General features: G+C 36.8%; 1 protein-coding gene across 1 annotated transcript in view; it reads right to left on the bottom strand.

Annotated features, from left to right (window-relative positions):
- Positions 1-18106, bottom strand: part of SEMA3D (semaphorin 3D) — a 139696-nt gene that overhangs the window by 58165 nt on the left and 63425 nt on the right. Inside the window, exon 7 of the mRNA XM_040260709.1 lies at positions 6187-6329. Coding sequence (XP_040116643.1) covers positions 6187-6329 — 143 coding nt within the window. The remainder of the gene's footprint in view (positions 1-6186; positions 6330-18106) is intronic.

Genomic DNA, 18106 nt, shown 5'->3' with positions numbered 1-18106 from the left:
TTACTGACAACTGCTTTCTTCTTCAAACAGTTTCTATCCCTGACTTGTGACAACATTCTTGTCCAGTTCTCTATCTGCTATCAAACTATTTCTTCTCAATGCCTTTGTGGACATTTCACTCTGCTCTTTCTCAAATGTTATTGTCCCTCGGGATTTTGTCCTTGCCCTTTGATCTTGTACTACAAATCTTCCTGGGCAATTTCAGACATTTCCATCACTTCAAGAACTACCAATACACTGGTGATTTCCACATTCATGAATCTAGACATTACTGAGTCTCAGGTTTTGTATTTTCAACTGGTTATTATGGCAGCATAACTGAGAACATCAAGTTCAATATGGTCCAATATAAAATTTATGCCCATAAACTTTTCTTGGTGTTTCTTATCTTAAATGTCAGAATGTATCTCTTTGTGCATTTTCCTAATATGTGCCTTATCTTCTGGAAACCAGTTACTAACAGTATAGGAGTCTCTTGTCTACACGACTAGTATCAAGGTCTCTAGAACAGCAGTAAGGGAGAATTAAAATGCATGGAGGATCTAGTAAGACAGGAAGTTGTTGCAGCCTTTCATATAACATCATGGAGTCAATACCTGCAGTATCAGTCGATTCTAATTGTGGTCGGGGAAATAAAGACTTCTGAAGACTGGTGAAACTTTATACATGGTTTCAAAGGAAATGACCACTATCCTGCTAATTTTCAATCCATCTGTTTTGCTCCAATCACAGTAAACCTTTTTATTTCTTAAGTGTTTTTTCCCTCCTCTGAGATTTCACATGCGCTTTTCCTTCTGCCTGTGATGTTCTTCATCATCCCTATTACCTTTGCCCTGCAACTTCCTAATTATTTTTATCATCTGATTCAAAAAAGACCCTCCATTCCAATCTTAAGTTTACTTATTTTTCCAATTGCACCATGTGATTTTTCCATTATAGCATTTATCACACCTTCCAACTATGTGTTAATCTATGTGTTTTCTTGTTTCATTCAGATATCATGTGGTAGGTTATAAGCTAAGTGAGCCCAAGTGTGATTTTTTTTAAAACTTCTATCAAATTGTTGCTTAGAAATGCCCTGTAGAGGGCTGGTTACCAATGTGTTAAGTAAATGAATGTTTTGATAGTCTATATTTATATTGTAGCCACTAGCCATACAAGGCTATTTAAATTGCAATTAATTAAAATTAAATAACACCAAAAATTAAGTTCCTTAGCTATATTAGTCATATTAGGCATAGGTGATCACTAATAGCCACATGGCTACTATGCTGTAGAGTTTAGATACAGAACATTCCCATCATTGCAGAAAGTTCTATTGGACAATCCTTTTCTACATCAGGCAATTAATAAAAGAGTGGTAGTAAATTTAGGACCTTTTAGAAATTAACATACATTCTATTTTAAAAATATCTCTTGAACTTACCCATATCTCTTTATTCTTACTTTCTTTGGGAAACTACCTAACGGGTCTCTCAGTCACAAATGTTTCTCAATGCATATGCATTCCTAAAAGAACTGCTAAATACCTAGAGGTCACTTCTCTTCCTAAAAACATTTATAACTTCTCATTGTCTGAATGATAGAATTGAAACTCCTTAATATGAAAATAATACTGTTTATCTTCCAATTAACCACAATTTAAGAGATAACATTGCTTCCCACCATCTCTCAATTTCCACTGACAACAAGATATCACTGTTCTGTAAACAAAATGTATTTTGTCACAATGCTGCCTGAAATGCCTATCCTCCTTTCCTGCCCTTGGTGTAGTCCTCCTACCTCTCAATTATTAGGTTTCATGGAGTGCACAGAGTTCTCAGTCTGACCTTGATCACATTACACTGTGATTATTTGTTTGTATCTCAATTACCCTCACATGTATTGTAAGGTGTTAAAGAAGATAGACAGTAGTTTACTTACCACCCAGCATCTAGTGTACTGCAGTTTCCACAGAACTTATGTTTTGTTGTTGAAATAATGAAATGATAAAATAATAAAGGAATGGGTTACAGAAAGATTCACCCTTATCATGTAAACAGTTCTTTGTTCATTTTTGTGTAATTTTTGACTATTTCCAAAACCTCCTCCCTGCCAATCACAATATACCACTCAGTCAGTTAAGTTGCTCAGTCATGTCTGACTCTTTGTGGCCCCATGGACTGCAGCATGCCAGGCCTCCCTGTCCATCACCAACTCCCGAAGTCTACCCAAACTCATGTCCATTGAGTCGGTGATACCATCCAACCATCTCATCCTCTGTGGTCTCCTTCTCCTCCCGCCCCCAATCTTTCTCAGCATCAGGGTCTTTTCAAATGAGTCAGCTCTTTGCCTCAAGTGGCCAAAATATTGGAGTTTCAGTTTCAAATCAATCCTTCCAATGAACACCCAGAACTGATCTCCTTTAGGATGGACTGGTTGGATCTCCTTGCAGTCCAAGGGACTCTCAAGAGTCTTCTCCAACACCACAGTTCAAAAGCATCAATTATTCTGCACTCAGCTTTCTTTATAGTCCACCTCTCACATCCATACATGACTACTGGAAAAACTATAGCCTTGACTAGACGGACTTTTGTTGACAAAGTAATATCTCTGCTTTTTAATATGCAGTCTAGTTTGGTCAAAACTTTCCTTCCAAGGAGTAAGCGTCTTTTAATTTCATGGCTGCAATCACCATCTGCAGTGATTTTGGAGCCCCAAAAAATAAAGTCTGACACTGTTTCCACTGTTTCCCCATCTATTTCCCATGAAGTGATGGGGCTGGATGCCATGATCTTCGTTTTCTGAATGTTGAGCTTTAAGCCAACTTTTTCACTTGCTTTCACTTTCATCAAGAGGCTCTTTAGTTCTTCTTCACTTTCTGCCATTAGGGCAGTGTCATCTGCATATCTGAGGTTATTGATATTTCTCCTGGCAATCTTGATTCCAGCTTGTGCTTCATCCAGCCCAGCGTTTCTCATGATGTACCTTGCATATAAGTTAATTAAGCAGGGTGACAATATACTGCCTTGACGTACTCCTTTTCCTATTTGGAACCAGTCTGTTCTTCCATGTCCAGTTCTAACTGTTGCTTCCTGACCTGCATATAGGTTTCTCAAGAGGCAGGTAAGGTGGTCTGGTATTCCCATCTTTTTCAGAATTTTCCACAGTTTATTGTGATCCACACAGTCAAAGGCTTTGGCATAATCAAAAAAGCAGAAATAGATGTTTTTCTGTAACTCTCTTGCTTTTTCAATGATCCAGCAGATGTTGGCAATTTGATATCTGGTCCCTCTACCACTCAGTCTAATAGTAATTCCTTTGTCAGGTCAATAAAACAACTTTTACTTTAGTAGCTGTAGAGGTAGGGAGCTCTTAAAATGTCAACAGTTTTTTCACTGGGCTGAAGGTTCTCAGGTAAACTGAAAATGAAAGTCTCTCAGTCGTGTCTGACTCTTTGTGACCTGTATAGTCCATGGAATTATCTAGGCCAGAATATTGGAGTGGGTAGCCATTCCCTTTTTCAGGGGAATCTTCCCAATCCAGGGATTGAACCCAGGTCCCCCGCATTGTGGGCAGATTCTTTACCACCTGAGCCACCAGAGAAGCCCAAGACTGGAGTGGGTAGCCTATCCCTTCTCCAGCAGATCTTTCCAACCCAGGAATTGAACTGGGGTCTCCTGCATTGCAGGCAGATTCTTGACCAGCTGAGCTACCAAGGAAGCCTCCCCAAAAGAAAACAAAACAAAAACAACAAGAACAAGAACAACAAAAGCTTAGTATTTCCTAAAAAATATCCCTGTGGAATAAGGATATCCTGGTGGAACAAATAGTATAAAGGAAAAGCTTTATACTCAGGAAAAGCTCATGTTACTGAAAAGCTTTGTAAATTCAGTACAGTGGACACAGTTAGTCTTAACTCTCTAGCATGCTCTCTTCCTTCTTAGATCTTTTTTAATTGAACATCATTTTGTTTCACAGCATAGACATACATTATATTACTATATGTTGAAAACAGAAAAACAGTATTATAATAACCTTCTGGATAAAAAAAATGAAATAGATAAATAAATATATTCCCAAAAGTGTCCCAAAATAATTTGTATGTGAAAATAATGTATAACAGCAACCATAATGATGCTCAATAGCTATTTTTTTAAATTAAACTTGTTATTCTTTTGCAGGACTTTTTTTTTAAGATTTCAAATCATTTTTAATCTTGTCAGTGAAATCTTAGGAGTGTTCACTTTTTACTAAGCTAATCCTAAATTATTAGGTAAGTTAGAAACTTGGACAGGGCAGGATAGAAATTAAGAAATTACAAAGATGCATTTAGAACCAAATATTGTAAACACTGACCAGTGGATCATATGTGTAGCAGGAAATTCGGAAGAAGGTGCTAACTGAAGACAGGGATTGAGTAAAGAGATGCATCAATTTAAGAATAACCTCTATTTCATTTTTTTGAAGGAAATTCATCCATCACACGTTCTTATTTGATCTCACAATTTGTTAGCTTTTTTATTCAAACATAATAGCATGGCAAAATCTTGCTGTGTGGTCTCAAAAGTTTTTTGTGATGGAAAGACTCATATTTCAGTCTCTGTTTTTTCAGTTCTGTAGGAGTTTGTTCATAAATAAAATAACCCATGCTGATACTTAAAGTCTAGATTATATTTTTATAATACAAATGTATAAATGGGGCAACCTGTGTATTTCTTCACCTCTAAAGTTAACTTTCAGTATATTTAATATGAGCATAAAAAGATGATTTTGTTATAAACAAATTTCTATCAAATAGAATCGACCTATCAAGAAACAAGTATTGGACTGGTTCACAAAGCTAATACTTGTTATATGTGTTCATCACAAAGTGACTCTTAAAATACATCTAACTGTTGTAAATCTCTCGTGACATACTTATCATGGTTCATGTATACACATGATGTCCATCCACAGCACAGCCTCCGGGCTGGGGTACTGTTGTGCTAAGGCATGCTTCAGTACACTCACATACTACGACTACTCCAAGCAATGGCCATTCATCTCTAGGAAAGAGACTTCAAGAGAAATGACTGTGAATTCTTAAGACTCTGAAAGAATGAAGATGCTTTTCAGAGACTGTCCCCTGGGGGTGAAGGGATCAATGGGAGACAGCATTACTGGCTAGGACACTAGATAAAGAATGATCTGCACTCACAAGTTTGGCCTCTTTCAAAAACTGTGTTTTCATTAGCACTCTTAAGGGCAATGAAGGTTTGTATTTCTGTCCCTGGAAGTGTTCAAAAGCCTGAGGGCACAGGTTGAGAAAAAAAAGTGATAGGCTCAGATGGAAGAAAATAAAAAGTTTGTACAAGACCAAAGAAACCTTCCCACTGAGAGTATTTATTAAGTTAACAGTTCTTCCTCTTAGTAACTGAGTTAATGCCGAAGGTGTCTGGATATTTAAGAAAAGTGATTTTAGTGAAGATAAATCCACACTAACAAAAGAAAATGCTGTAAAGTATGATTGCAGTAGTATTTTTATTCTATAAAGCTTGTATTTATTTACATGACAGCTTTGATGGCACAAAATGGAAGTGTTTCATAGAGTTTCTGTTTTCTTGTAATTTCCACAAAATGGTAGTATTAAAAATTTCAGTTTTCAAAATAAATGTTTTTCTCTTTGGTTTATTTGTGTTTCCTTCTTATCATGTTTTTCTCTCAGAACCTAATCTAGATTAATGCTCTAGAAAATAAATAGTAAGATTATAACTACATTTTCAATTATTATGCAAAAATATATAATTTTACATGTGATGTGTTTTGATTAAAAAATATGGATATGATTCTGCTAGTGATGCTGCTACTTTCTATTTAAAAATAAGATTATTTACTGTACAAAACATTTTAATGTCCACGGATCAGGACAATGCAGTGGTCTTACTGGGAATAGTGATAACTGGCAGAGGTATAGCCCACCAATAAAAAGGAGCAAACTGCCAAGCAGAGCTAACTCAAACCTGCAAACAGCTCAGGGATTGGAAAAAATAATTTTTAACATTGGAAAATTTTTAATTCTTTTCCCTTTTGGATCTCAAAAATTATATGTATAGGATAACATGAATTTACTCTGCCATTTATGAATAATGGGATTAACTTCAAAATTACATGGTTAATTATTCATACATATACACATATGCCTAAAGTAAAATAAATATATCATACCTTACAAACTCTTCCAACTCGAGAAATGATGGTCTTATCAGAAGTACTCCCTTCTTGAGATGATTCACGAAAAAAGAAATATATTTTATCATCATCTGGATTATAGGTGTCTGGGATGGGGAAAGTTCCAATAAATTTTGCTCCTGTTTGGAAGAAAAGAAGCTCTACATTAAAATACTGAAATAATTCAGCCACAATAGTACTGGTATCTTTTGTATGTAAAACAATTAGCAGCAGAATAAAAAACATGAATGAAAGGTGGAAGTGAGGCATATACACAAATAAACATGACACAAAGTAGGAACAGGTATTAGCACAAAGAAGTTTTGAACAAGTTCTTTAGGACTCCAGAGACCAGGTGAGAACATGACTGGCTGAGATTCATAATTATCTCAATTCAACTGAATTACACATAAAATCCTTTTTTCAAACCTAGAGAGTCAATGATTTTATACTTTCCTTGTTTATGATTGGACTTTTATATTTTCCTTTTTTATGATCGGTTTTTTAACCAGTTTCCATTATGAAGAGGTTAGGAAAAACTATAAACATATCTCAGATTTTGATATATTATGATGTTATTTGCTGTAGTTTGTGTAACTGCCAAAAAAACTCAACCAACCAGTAAAATGCTTGGGTTGACTTCAGTGTTGGCTCTGAGGATACTCTTTCCAAGTTTATATCCTGTCTCTGCCACTTACTGTAAAGGTGACTTTACGCAAAAAATTTTTTACATCTCTATTCCTCAATTTTCTCATACCTAATATGAGGTTACCAATATCATCATATCTAGGGTCACTAATATGATAATCAAGTAAATTAATACATGTAAAGCATTTACTATCCAGTAGTGTCTGGATAGTAAAGGATAATAAGGATTTAATAAATGTTATTCATTATTAAAATGACTGGGATGATAATAATAATGATTATTAGGGCCACAAACAAGAGAATGATGGAAAATTGAGCATTTTTACGCAATTGTTATCAATAGTATAACATGTAGTTATTAAAAATGAAGCAGTTCTAAATGTACTGGAAGGGAAAATTGTCCATGATGCATATCAAGCAAAAAAAATAATGGCAATACAATTAACTCCTTTGCAGTTGCATCAGTGACAAGTCAATCTGGGTTACTAATGCCTTGTTTAAAAAGTACTTGGCCTTTTAAGTCTCAGTTTTATATAAATGAGAGTTAACCATTTATATGGTCAACATACAGATCTGGGAGTAACAGATCTGTAATTGGATGATACTAATTCAGAAATACACATTTTGATTAATAAAAATCATTTAATTAGAGCAAAGACAAAATTGGTTAATCAGGAATAAAGGACTTTAATTAAGTAGAATATACAAGATGCCTGGAAGAAAGCAATGAGCACTCTTTAGGAAGCAGAAGCAGGAATGAGAGAAAACAAAGTTTCCCAAAAAATAAATATAATAAGTAGGAGGTGAAAAAGTAACACTGCCTTTGTTTTGATCAGGGCCCTGATTGCCAGGTACCCCATGGTATTAAAAAACATGCCCCTGCAAATATACAACAGTTGTCAATAGCCCAGCAAACAAGACTTCACAAAAGACTCCTTCAACAGATAAAAGTTAAAGTTTGATTCTAAGTGATGACTAGTTAGTCTTTATCATCCCAGCCTCTCTGGGTCAACCCTGGGTCTCCCATCCAGTCTCTTCTCTGCTTAAATGTGAAACCTTAAGAGGAAAAGACTGGGGTGGGTGTGTGGGAAGTATGTGCATGAACTTTCTCCCTTTTATTTTTTGTCATTTTCCTGTTCTTTCCCTGGAACTTAGAACTCCAGTGGATTTTTATGTTCTCAATAATCTCACTTTGATATGGTTCTAAATTACACAAAAAATTTTTTAGAAAATAACGTAGCATTTAAAAAATTTTCTTTTTAAATTAATCTTAAGTTAGTAAGTTCCATTAACAATTCTACCGAAGGCTTTTTGTTTTTCCCTCCAGCCCTGCTTTTAAATTGTTGATACATCACAAATAGTTTTGAATATCTGAGCAAAGTTAAAATTCTTTTGTAGTCACAAATTAATTTTTGATTTAAATATATCATGTTTTCTTTAAAAAAATTTTTCTGTGGAAACAAAATTTCTTATAAATGTAGCATTAGGATTTTAGCATATTCATGAAAAGTAACAATATATTTGATTACTACTATATGCAAAGGCACTTAGAACAAGAAAAATTCTAGGATCGAAGAACATAAAGTAAGCAAAAATTGACTCTTTGCTTCAGTTACAATCTGGATAAAGAAAATACTGACAGAAGGCCAAGATATGGCTAAGAAGAAGGGCCAGTCTTGATGTTTCCAATGACTTGAAAAGAGATTGGAACAATGAGTAGAGTAAAGGACAACCAATTGTGGATTTCCACAGGCACAGATCAGGTATTGATAATAATATATAGCACCTTTTTGAATTTACAGATGCCTCAATTCAATGCGACTGACCTGGATACAAATCTCCTGCTGCACTGGCATGTATATTTTAAAAATATATAAATAAAATAAATAAAACCCCATAGGTGATTTTTAAAAGGATTTGTAAAAATCCTTGTTTAAGAGTCACTGCCATAGATTACCATTTCATATACAGGAAAAGAACATAGACAGGACTCATTAACTCTAGGTCAGTCATGCAGATGCATGGATGGACAGGAGGAGTGAAGACTTTAATACAAAGTATTCATAATTAGACTGGGACAAAAAAGGAATAAAATGGAAACTATACAGAAAGATGATCTCCTCAGGTTGGTAGGTGCCCAATATGCTACTGGAGATCAGTGGAGAAATAACTCCAGAAAGAATGAAAAGATGGAGCCAAAGCAAAAACAGCACCCAGTTGTGGATGTGACCGGTGATAGAAGCAAAGTCCAATGCTATAAAGAGCAATATTGCATAGGAACCTGGAATGTTAGGTCCATGAATCAAGGCAAATTGAAAGTGGTCAAATAGGAGATGGCAAGAGTAAATGTCAACATTTTAGGAATCAGCAAACTAAAATGGACTGGAATGGGTGAATTTAATTCAGATGACCATTATATCTACTACTATGGACAAGAATCTCTTAGAAGAAATGGAGTAGCCACCATAGTCACAAAAGACTCCAAAATGCAGTACTTGGATGCAATCTCAAAAATGACAGAATGATCTCTGTTTGTTTCCAAGGCATTTGACATCATGGTAATCCAAGTCTATGCAATGACTAGTAATGCTGAAGAAGCTAAAACGGTTCTATGAAGACCTACAAGACCTTTTAGAACTAACAACCAAAAAAGATGTCATTTTCATAAAGAGGACTGGAATGCAAAAGTAGGAAGTCAAGAAACCCCTAGAGTAACAGGCAACTTTGGCCTTGGAGTAGAGAATTGAAGCAGGGCAAAGGCTGATAAAGTTTTGCCAGAGAATGCACTGGTCATAGCAAACACCCTCTTCAAACAACACAAGAGAAGACTCTACAAATGGACATCACCAGAAAGATGGTCAATACCAAAATCAGATTGATTATATTCTTTACAGTCAAAGATGGAGAAGTTCTATACAGTTAGCAAAAACAAGACCAGGAGCTGACTGTGGCTCAGATCATGAACTCCTTATTGCCAAATTCAGAGTAAAATTGAAGAAAATAGGGAAAACCACTAGACCATTCAGGTATGACCAAAATCAAATCCCTTAGGATTATACAGTGGAAGTGACAAATAGATTCAAGGGATTAGATCTGATAGACAGAATGCCTGAAGAACTATGGATGGAGGTTTGTGAGATTATACAGGAGATAGGGATCAAGAACATCCCCAAGAAAAATAAATGCAAAAAAGCAAAATGGCTGTCTAAAGAGGCCTTGCAAATAGCTGTGAAAAGAAGAGAAGCAAAAAGGAAAGGTATACCCATTTGAATGCAGAGTTCCAAAGAACAGAAAGAGAGATAAGAAAGCCTTTCTCAGTGATCAGTGCAAAGAAATAAAGGAAAACAAAAAAAGAATGGGAAAGACTAGAGATCTCGTCAAGAAAATTAGAGATAGCAAGGGAACATTTCATGCAAAGATGGGCTCAACAAAGGACAGAAGTGGTATGGATCAAACAGAATTAGAAGATATTAAGAAGAGGTGGCAGGAATACACAGAACTATACAAAAAAGATCATGACCCAGATAATCATGATGATATGATCACTCACCTAGAGCCAGACATCCTGGAATGCAAAGTCAAGTGGGCCTTAGGAAGCATCACTACGAACAAAGCTAGTGGAGGTGACGGAATTCCAGGTGAGTTATTTCAAATCCTAAAAGATGATGCTATGAAAGTGCTACACTCAATATGCCAGCAAATTTGGAAAACTCAGCAGTGGCCACAAGACTGGAAAAGGTCAGTTTTCATTCCAATCCCAAAGAAAGGCAATGCCAAAGAATGCTCAAACTACCATACAAGTGCACTCATCTCACATGCTAGTAAAGTAATGCTCTGATTCTCCAAGCCAGGCTTCAACAGTGTGTGAACTGTGAACTTCCAGATGTTTAAGCTGGATTTAGAAAAGGCAGAGGAATGAGAGATCAAATTGCCAACATTCATTGGATTATCAAAAAAGCAAGAGAGTTCCAGAAAAACATCTATTTCTTCTTTATTGACTATGCCAAAGCCTTTGACTGTGTGGAACACAACAAACTGTGGAAAATTCTGAAAGAGATGGGAATACCAGACCATCTTACCTGCCTCTTTAGAAATCTGTATGTAGGTCAGAAAGCAACAGTTAGAAATGGACATGGAAGAACAGACTGGTTCCAAATAGGGAAAGGAATACATCAAGGCTGTATATTGTTACCCTGCTTATTTAACTTGAGTACATCATGAGAAACGCCAGGCTGGATGAAGCACAAGCTGGAATCAAGATTGCTGGGAGAAACATCAATAACCTCAAATATGCAGATGACACCACCTTTAAAGCAGAAAGTGAAGAAGTAAAGAGCCTCTTGATGAAAGTGAATGAGGAGAGTGAAAAATTTGGCTTAAAGCTCAACATTCAGAAAACTAAGATCATAGCATGTGATCCCATCACTTCATGGCAAACAGATGGGGAAACAGTGGCAGACTTTATTTTGGGGGGCTCCAAAATCACTGCAGATGGTGATTGCAGCCATGAAATTAAAAGACGCTTACTCCTTGGAAGAAAAGTTATGACCAAGCTTAGGCATAACCTAAGAAAAGTTATGACCAACCTTAAAAAGCAGAGACATTACTTTGCCAACAAAGATCCATCTAGTCAAAGTTGTTTTTCCAGTGGTCATGTATGGATATGAGAGTTGGACTATAAAGAAAGCTGAGGGCTGAAGAATTGATTCTTTTGAACTGTGGTGTTGGAGAAGACTCTTGAGTCCCTTGGACAGCTAGGATTTCAGAGCTGATACAGAAATTATAGGAATACAATTGGCTTGTTTTATCTCAACAAATACATAAGCTCAAAATGGAGACGACACAAGTAGAATTTATCATAGTGCTTAAAAGAACTTAAGTAGAAGTTATCTCCATGCAGACTGATGACCCTTTGTAATTTTAGTATCAGAACTACTGCCATGATTGAGTTGAATTTATACTTTTAAAAATAACACAGTAAGTGTTAGTCACTCAGTCAGGTCCAACTCTTTGCGACCCCATGGACTGTACATGCTCTTCTATCCATGGAATTCTCCAGGCAAGAATACTGGAGTGGGTTGCCATTCCTTTCTCCAGGGGATCTTTCCAACCCAGGGATCAAACCCGGGTCTTCCACATCACAGGCAGATTCTTTACTGTCTGAGCCACCATGGAAGCCCATGACTGAGCTAAATTTATAGTTTTAAAAATAACATAGTGGTACAAAATTTGCAGTCTTCTCTCTTCAGAGAGAAAAAGAGATCTCAGTGATTTAAAACAGAAAATCATTACAACTAAAAAGGATTTTTACTGTGAGAGAGAGTTGTTTGTAAAACTTTCCTCGGACACAGATGGAAGCAGCAGTTATATGGGCTGATTGGTGTTCTCTTATTTGCGGAATTCAACAAACAAAACACAGCTCTACAACAGAATGGAATGTACTCTGCCTGAAAGCAATACAAATAAACATGTTAATTCAGATTCTATTGTAGAAATGCACAGAAGAACCTCTTTGGCTATGCAAAACATTATCCAGGTGTTGTTGCTAGGTATTGCCATTTGAAAAGGTCAAAAGTTAGTATGATACTAGTCCCCATTCCAGAAATTTCATTATAATATTAGTGAGGCAAAATAGAGTAGATGTTTTTCCAAGTTATATTTCTTTAAATTTCAACTAATATATAACATAGATGATCTTACTGTGTTTATTCAGTGACTGTGGTTTTGGATTGATATTGGATTCTTAAATGTTGGTTCTTTTTCATGTAAAAAATTATTACTGTAAGAAAATTATTTTGGAGTACTGTAAACAAATTAAATGGTGGAAGTATTTAAGCCAAATATTTATTATTATGTGAAGAAATCTAATTATGAAAAAAAAGCATTAGTATCCAACAGTACACTATTCTGTGATTTAAATAATAAGTAATTTTGAGTTAAAAATAAATACCAGTTTTAAGAAAGAGAATTTTCTTTCTCACAGATTCAATTGAGGTCCTATGTCTTAGAATATTGACATTAGTATTTTATGATAGAAACTCTTTTCTGACTTGTTGCCAAGTTTATGTAAAAATATATATCATTTCGACAGTATATGACATGAATAGTTGGATTAAATAATTTAAAATCATACCAAGAGACACCTGTGCTTTATTAGAGTACGTTTCTCCCATTTGGCATTTGAAACACATGTCTTAATAGGGATGGAGTTTGAAATCATGCATTTTCACAAACGAACTTTTAGCATGACATCAAGAGACCCTGCCAAATGAAAATGGCATAAATCCACATGGCCTGATGAAATGCACATCACTTTCTCCTTATGAACATCGTTTCATCCAGATGAGCACACCTACAACAGGACTTAAGACATAGTGAGCTCCTTATTTTCCTTTATTTCTTCTTGTAGTGTCTTTTTCCTATCACTTTTGAAAAATGTTATCCTTCTGTGTGGAAAAACAATTTATAGACAAGAGTACTCCAAGAGAAACTTCAAATGAAAACTGTCTCCACATGTTGGAAATAAAAAATTTAAAACAAAAGTTCTCATCTACTCCAGGAAAGAAAACAGAAACATATGCAACTGAGGCGTCATTGTTTGTTTTCATTACCCAAATGGTCATACTTACTTTTATCTCAAAATTCTCATGAAAAACGTCTAATGTGTTTGAGTAACCCTCTGACTTGTATCTTTCCTTAAGTGTTCTAAGATTAAGTTGATAAAGAAAAGTGTGGAAGTATCTAAGACTTTGTCTAGAACAGCCATAGGGTTCACCTTCACAAGTTTTCAGCCTCTTGGTGAGGGATTTAATAGATGGATTCATTTCTCAAAGAAGGAATCAGGAGTCATACTTCTTATGTCTTCTGGCATTGGATTAGACAAAGTAATCAATGATGCAATAATATATAGAGGAAAGTAGTTAGACATTGACACTGGCCCCATTATTTGAAACATCAAGTACCTGTCAGTTCATAGTAATTGAACAAAACCCCAGAGAGAGTTTCACATCTACATGCTAAATAAGTAGTCAAGAAAATTTACACATTGTATTATATGATTGTGGATTGCAGTGTGATATGTGACAGGTATTACACTATCTGATTATGCTAGGTACATAATTAATAAAAAGTACACTTTAGACCAACCTAGATAGCATATTTAAAAGCAGAGACATTACTTTGCCAACAAAGCTCCGTCTAGTCAAGGCTATGGTTTTTCCAGTGGTCATGTACAGATGTGACAGTTGGACTGTGAAGAAAGCTGAGTGCCGAAGAATTGATGGTTTTGAACCATGGTGTTGGAGAAGACTCTTGAGAGTCCCTTGGACTACAAGGAGACCCAACCAGTCCATTCTAAAGGAGATCAGTCCTGGGTGTTCACTGGCATGTTTAGCTAAAGCTGAAACTCTAATACTTTGGCCACCTCATGTGAAGAGTTGACTCATTACAAAAGACTCTGATTCTGGGAGGGATTGGGGGCAGGAGGAGAAGGGGACAACAGAGGATGAGATGGCTGGATGGCATCACCGACTTGATATACATGAGTTTGAGTGAGCTCTGGGAGTTGGTGATGGACAAGGAGGCCTGGTGTGCTGCGATTCATGGGGTTGCAAAGAGTTAGACACGACTGAGCAACTGAACTGACTTACTGACTGACACTTTAGACCAGTGCTGTCCGATAGAAATTTCTGTGATGATGGAAATGTTTTATATCTGTGCTGTCCAATAAAGTAGCCTCCAGCCCACAGGGCTATTCTTGAAATATGATTTGAGTAACTAAGAAACTAAATTTTATTTAATTCTAATTAGTTTAAATTTAAATAGCCACGAGTGGCTACTGTCTACCATATTGGACAGAACAGCTTTGGAGCAAGTAGCCTGGATCAGCAACTTGGCTGTGTCAGGTCCAGTTTAAAGAGGAAACAGTTTTTATCTCCATAACTGCCACCAAAATTCAGGAGACATGATATGATACTTTTGTCAAAAGTTTGATATTGTAAGGGAAGGATGGACCGAGCAGTTAGGAGCCCTGAACACATTCCTTCTTCACACTGAGTCTCAATTTGTGGAATGTAAAGTTTGAATAAGATAATGTCTAACCCCCAAACACAGTTCCTTTAACAACCATTGCTTTTTTGTTTCCCTGTATTCCTGACACTATCCAGATGACTCCTCTGACCTCTATCTTTGGATACTAGGCTGATTATATCTGGAAAATGGCCACTTCTGAAAATGGAGAATAGAAATGTCCCCCTAACAAAGTCAATCTTTTCCCTTAGCTTGTCTTTACCAGAATCTCATATAGTTTCCATCATTCTTCCCTGCTCTGCCATAGTTTCCTTGGACCAGGAAGCTTCTGACAGACTGAGTCTACTGACACATTGTGCTCTTCTGATTCTGTCCATCTGCTGCTGCTGCTGCTGCTGCTGCTAAGTCGCTTCAGTCGTGTCCGACTCTGTGTGACCCCATAGACGGCAGCCCACCAGGCTCCCCCATCCCTGAGATTCTCCAGGCAAGAACACTGGAATGGGTTGCCATTTCCTTCTCCAATGCATGAAAGTGAAAAGTGAAAGTGAAGTCGGTCAGTCATGTCTGACTCTTAGCGACCTCATGGACTGCAGCCTACCAGGTTCCTCCATCCATGGATTTTCCAGGCAGGAGTGCTGGAGTGGGGTGCCATTGCCTTCTTCATCTGGCCAGCCTATCCCTTAGCAAATGTTCACAATATTGGCTACAGCTTTGTAGGGCTTTCACATTGCTTGCCTAACCCACATGTTCTCTATTTGCTATGGTCTCCACAAGCAGACGCACATCTTCAGTTTGCTGTTGCTCAACATGGCATGGAGATATGGACCCTGATTGTAATGAGGCTGCAAGAGCAGTAGATGGGCAACCACAAGATGAGAATTTAGATTGGTGGACTGTATCATACAATAGAAAGAATAAAGTGTCTAGAGCTAGAGACACCTACCTGAGTTTCAATCGCACAATAACTGTCTCACCACAGACTATTAATCTGATTTTTAATCTACCCCCAACTGTAAAGTGGAAACAGTAATTCTCTCAAAATTATACCACTCACTGAGATACTACTTTAAAAGTGTCTATTAACAGTGACTAGGATGGAAGCTATATAAAATTAATTTGAAGCATAAGAGATCAGATATAGGGAAACGGGTTAACAAAATAGTGGCAATAAAACAGAGACAAGGTGATGAAGACCTAAAGAAAGATGGTGGCCATGGAAAAAACAAGGTCAACCAACATTTTGAAGGAAGTAAAGGCTCTTAGTGATAGATTAGATAAAGGGAGATAAAGGAAAGGAAGAAATTAAAGATAACTTCAAGGTTACTGGGTGGATGAAATTAAGAATGTTAAAATAGATTAAAATCAGGAAATAGGTGAGGGCAGTTTAGAAAGAGAAAACAAGAAAATTTTGAACTAGATTCCCAGGCTTTTAGATTTTAAATCCTATTATTGTTTTCTACTTCTATTTACTATTCAAAGAAACTCAAGTAAAAGGTCACTAAACAACTTGTATAAATCTCAAATGATTTCAATGGCACAATCAAGACCAAGGCTTAGGTATCTTATTCCCATATTTAGCAACTAGTTTTTTTTGTTTAAACTGAGATGAAAATGTAAGACATTCAAATAAATATTTTTCAGAGAACTTAGTTACAAGAAGAGGCTTCCCTGGTAGCTCAGCTGGTAACGAATCCGCCTATCATGCAGGAGACCCCAGTTTTGTTTCTGGGTTGGAAGATCTTCTGGAGAAGGAAATGGCAACCCACTCCAGTATTCTTGCCTGGAGAATCCCACGGACGGAGGAGCTTGGTGGGCTACAGTCCACGGGTTGCAAAGAGTCGGACACGACTGAGCGACTTCACTTTCACTTTCACTGGTAGCTCAGATGGTAAAGCATCCGCCTGCAATGCAGGAGACCTGCATTAAATCCCTGGGTGGGAAGATCCCCTGGAGGAGGGCATGACAATCCACTCCAGTGTTCTTGCCTGGAGAATCCCCATGGACAGAGAGGAGCCTGGCGGGCTACAGTCCATGGGGTCAAAAAGAGTCGGACATGAATAAGCAATTCAGCACAGCACAGTTACAGGAAAAGGTTGAAAATAAAGTTTGAGAAAACACTAAAACAGAGAAAACATTTAAAGCTATTAGAATAGATAAGATCACAGAATTACAGAGACAGAGGAAGAACAGATGGTTAATATCTAAAAATGCTAAGTATTAAACAGATGTCAGAGAATCAGAGCACCCAGGTCTTTAGTCCCACCTGCTGCCTCTCTCACCTTCAGGAATACTGACGATGAGGGTGATGACAATATTGACACTGAGTTGCTTTTACAATTGTTTTTCATCAGACTTCCCTATACAATTTAATTCTTGTAACACCCTGCAAACAGATACTATTATTATGCCAAATTGTTATTTTTATTTTTTAAATGTGTTATTTATTTATTTTGGCTGCACTATGCAGCATGTGAGATCTTAGTTTCCTGGCCAGGGATCGAATTTGGGCCCTCAACTGTGAAAGCACTGGGCTGCCAGAGAATTCCCCAGAGAATTTATGCCAAATTTTTAGACAAAAAATTTAAATGCTCAGAAAGGTTTGACTAAAGTCACAAAAAAATGATGGTCATTATTTAAACTTAGGTAATCAGAAACAGAGCTGTAATTTGTGTCTAAATTCGGACACCTCAGAGTTAAAGAACAGCAAAGGTAAACTGAAAATGTCCAGGGCAGACCAGGTTATACCATCCCTCTTATTACGAAAATTAAAAGATGATTGCTCCTTAGAAGAAAAGCTATGACAAACCTAGACAGCATATTAAAAAGCAGAGACATTACTTTGCCAACAAAGGTCCATGTGGTCAAAGCTATTGTTTTTCCAGAAGTCACGTACAGTTGTGAGAGTTGGATCATAAAAAGGTTGAGCACCAAAGAACTGATGCTTTCTAATTGCAGTGCTAGAGAAGACTCTTGAGAGTCCCTTGGACAGCAAGGAGATCAAGCCAGTCAGTCCTAAAGGAAATGACCCTGAATATTCATTGGAAGGGCTGATGCTGAAGCTGAAACTCCAATATTTTGGCCACATGATACGAAAAACTGACTCATTTGAAAAGACTTTGATGCTGGGAAAGATTGAAGGCAGGAGGAGAAGGGGACAACGGAGGATGAGATGGTTAGATGGCATCACTGACTCAATGGACATGAGTTTGGGCAAGCTCAGGGAGATGGTGAAGGAGAGGGA

This window comes from Oryx dammah, unplaced genomic scaffold, assembly GCF_014754425.2.
Source record: "Oryx dammah isolate SB20612 unplaced genomic scaffold, SCBI_Odam_1.1 HiC_scaffold_18, whole genome shotgun sequence".
Lineage (NCBI taxonomy): Eukaryota > Metazoa > Chordata > Mammalia > Artiodactyla > Bovidae > Oryx > Oryx dammah.
The sequence above is the reverse complement of the archived record's forward strand: the minus strand, read 5'-3'. Positions and strand labels throughout refer to the sequence as shown.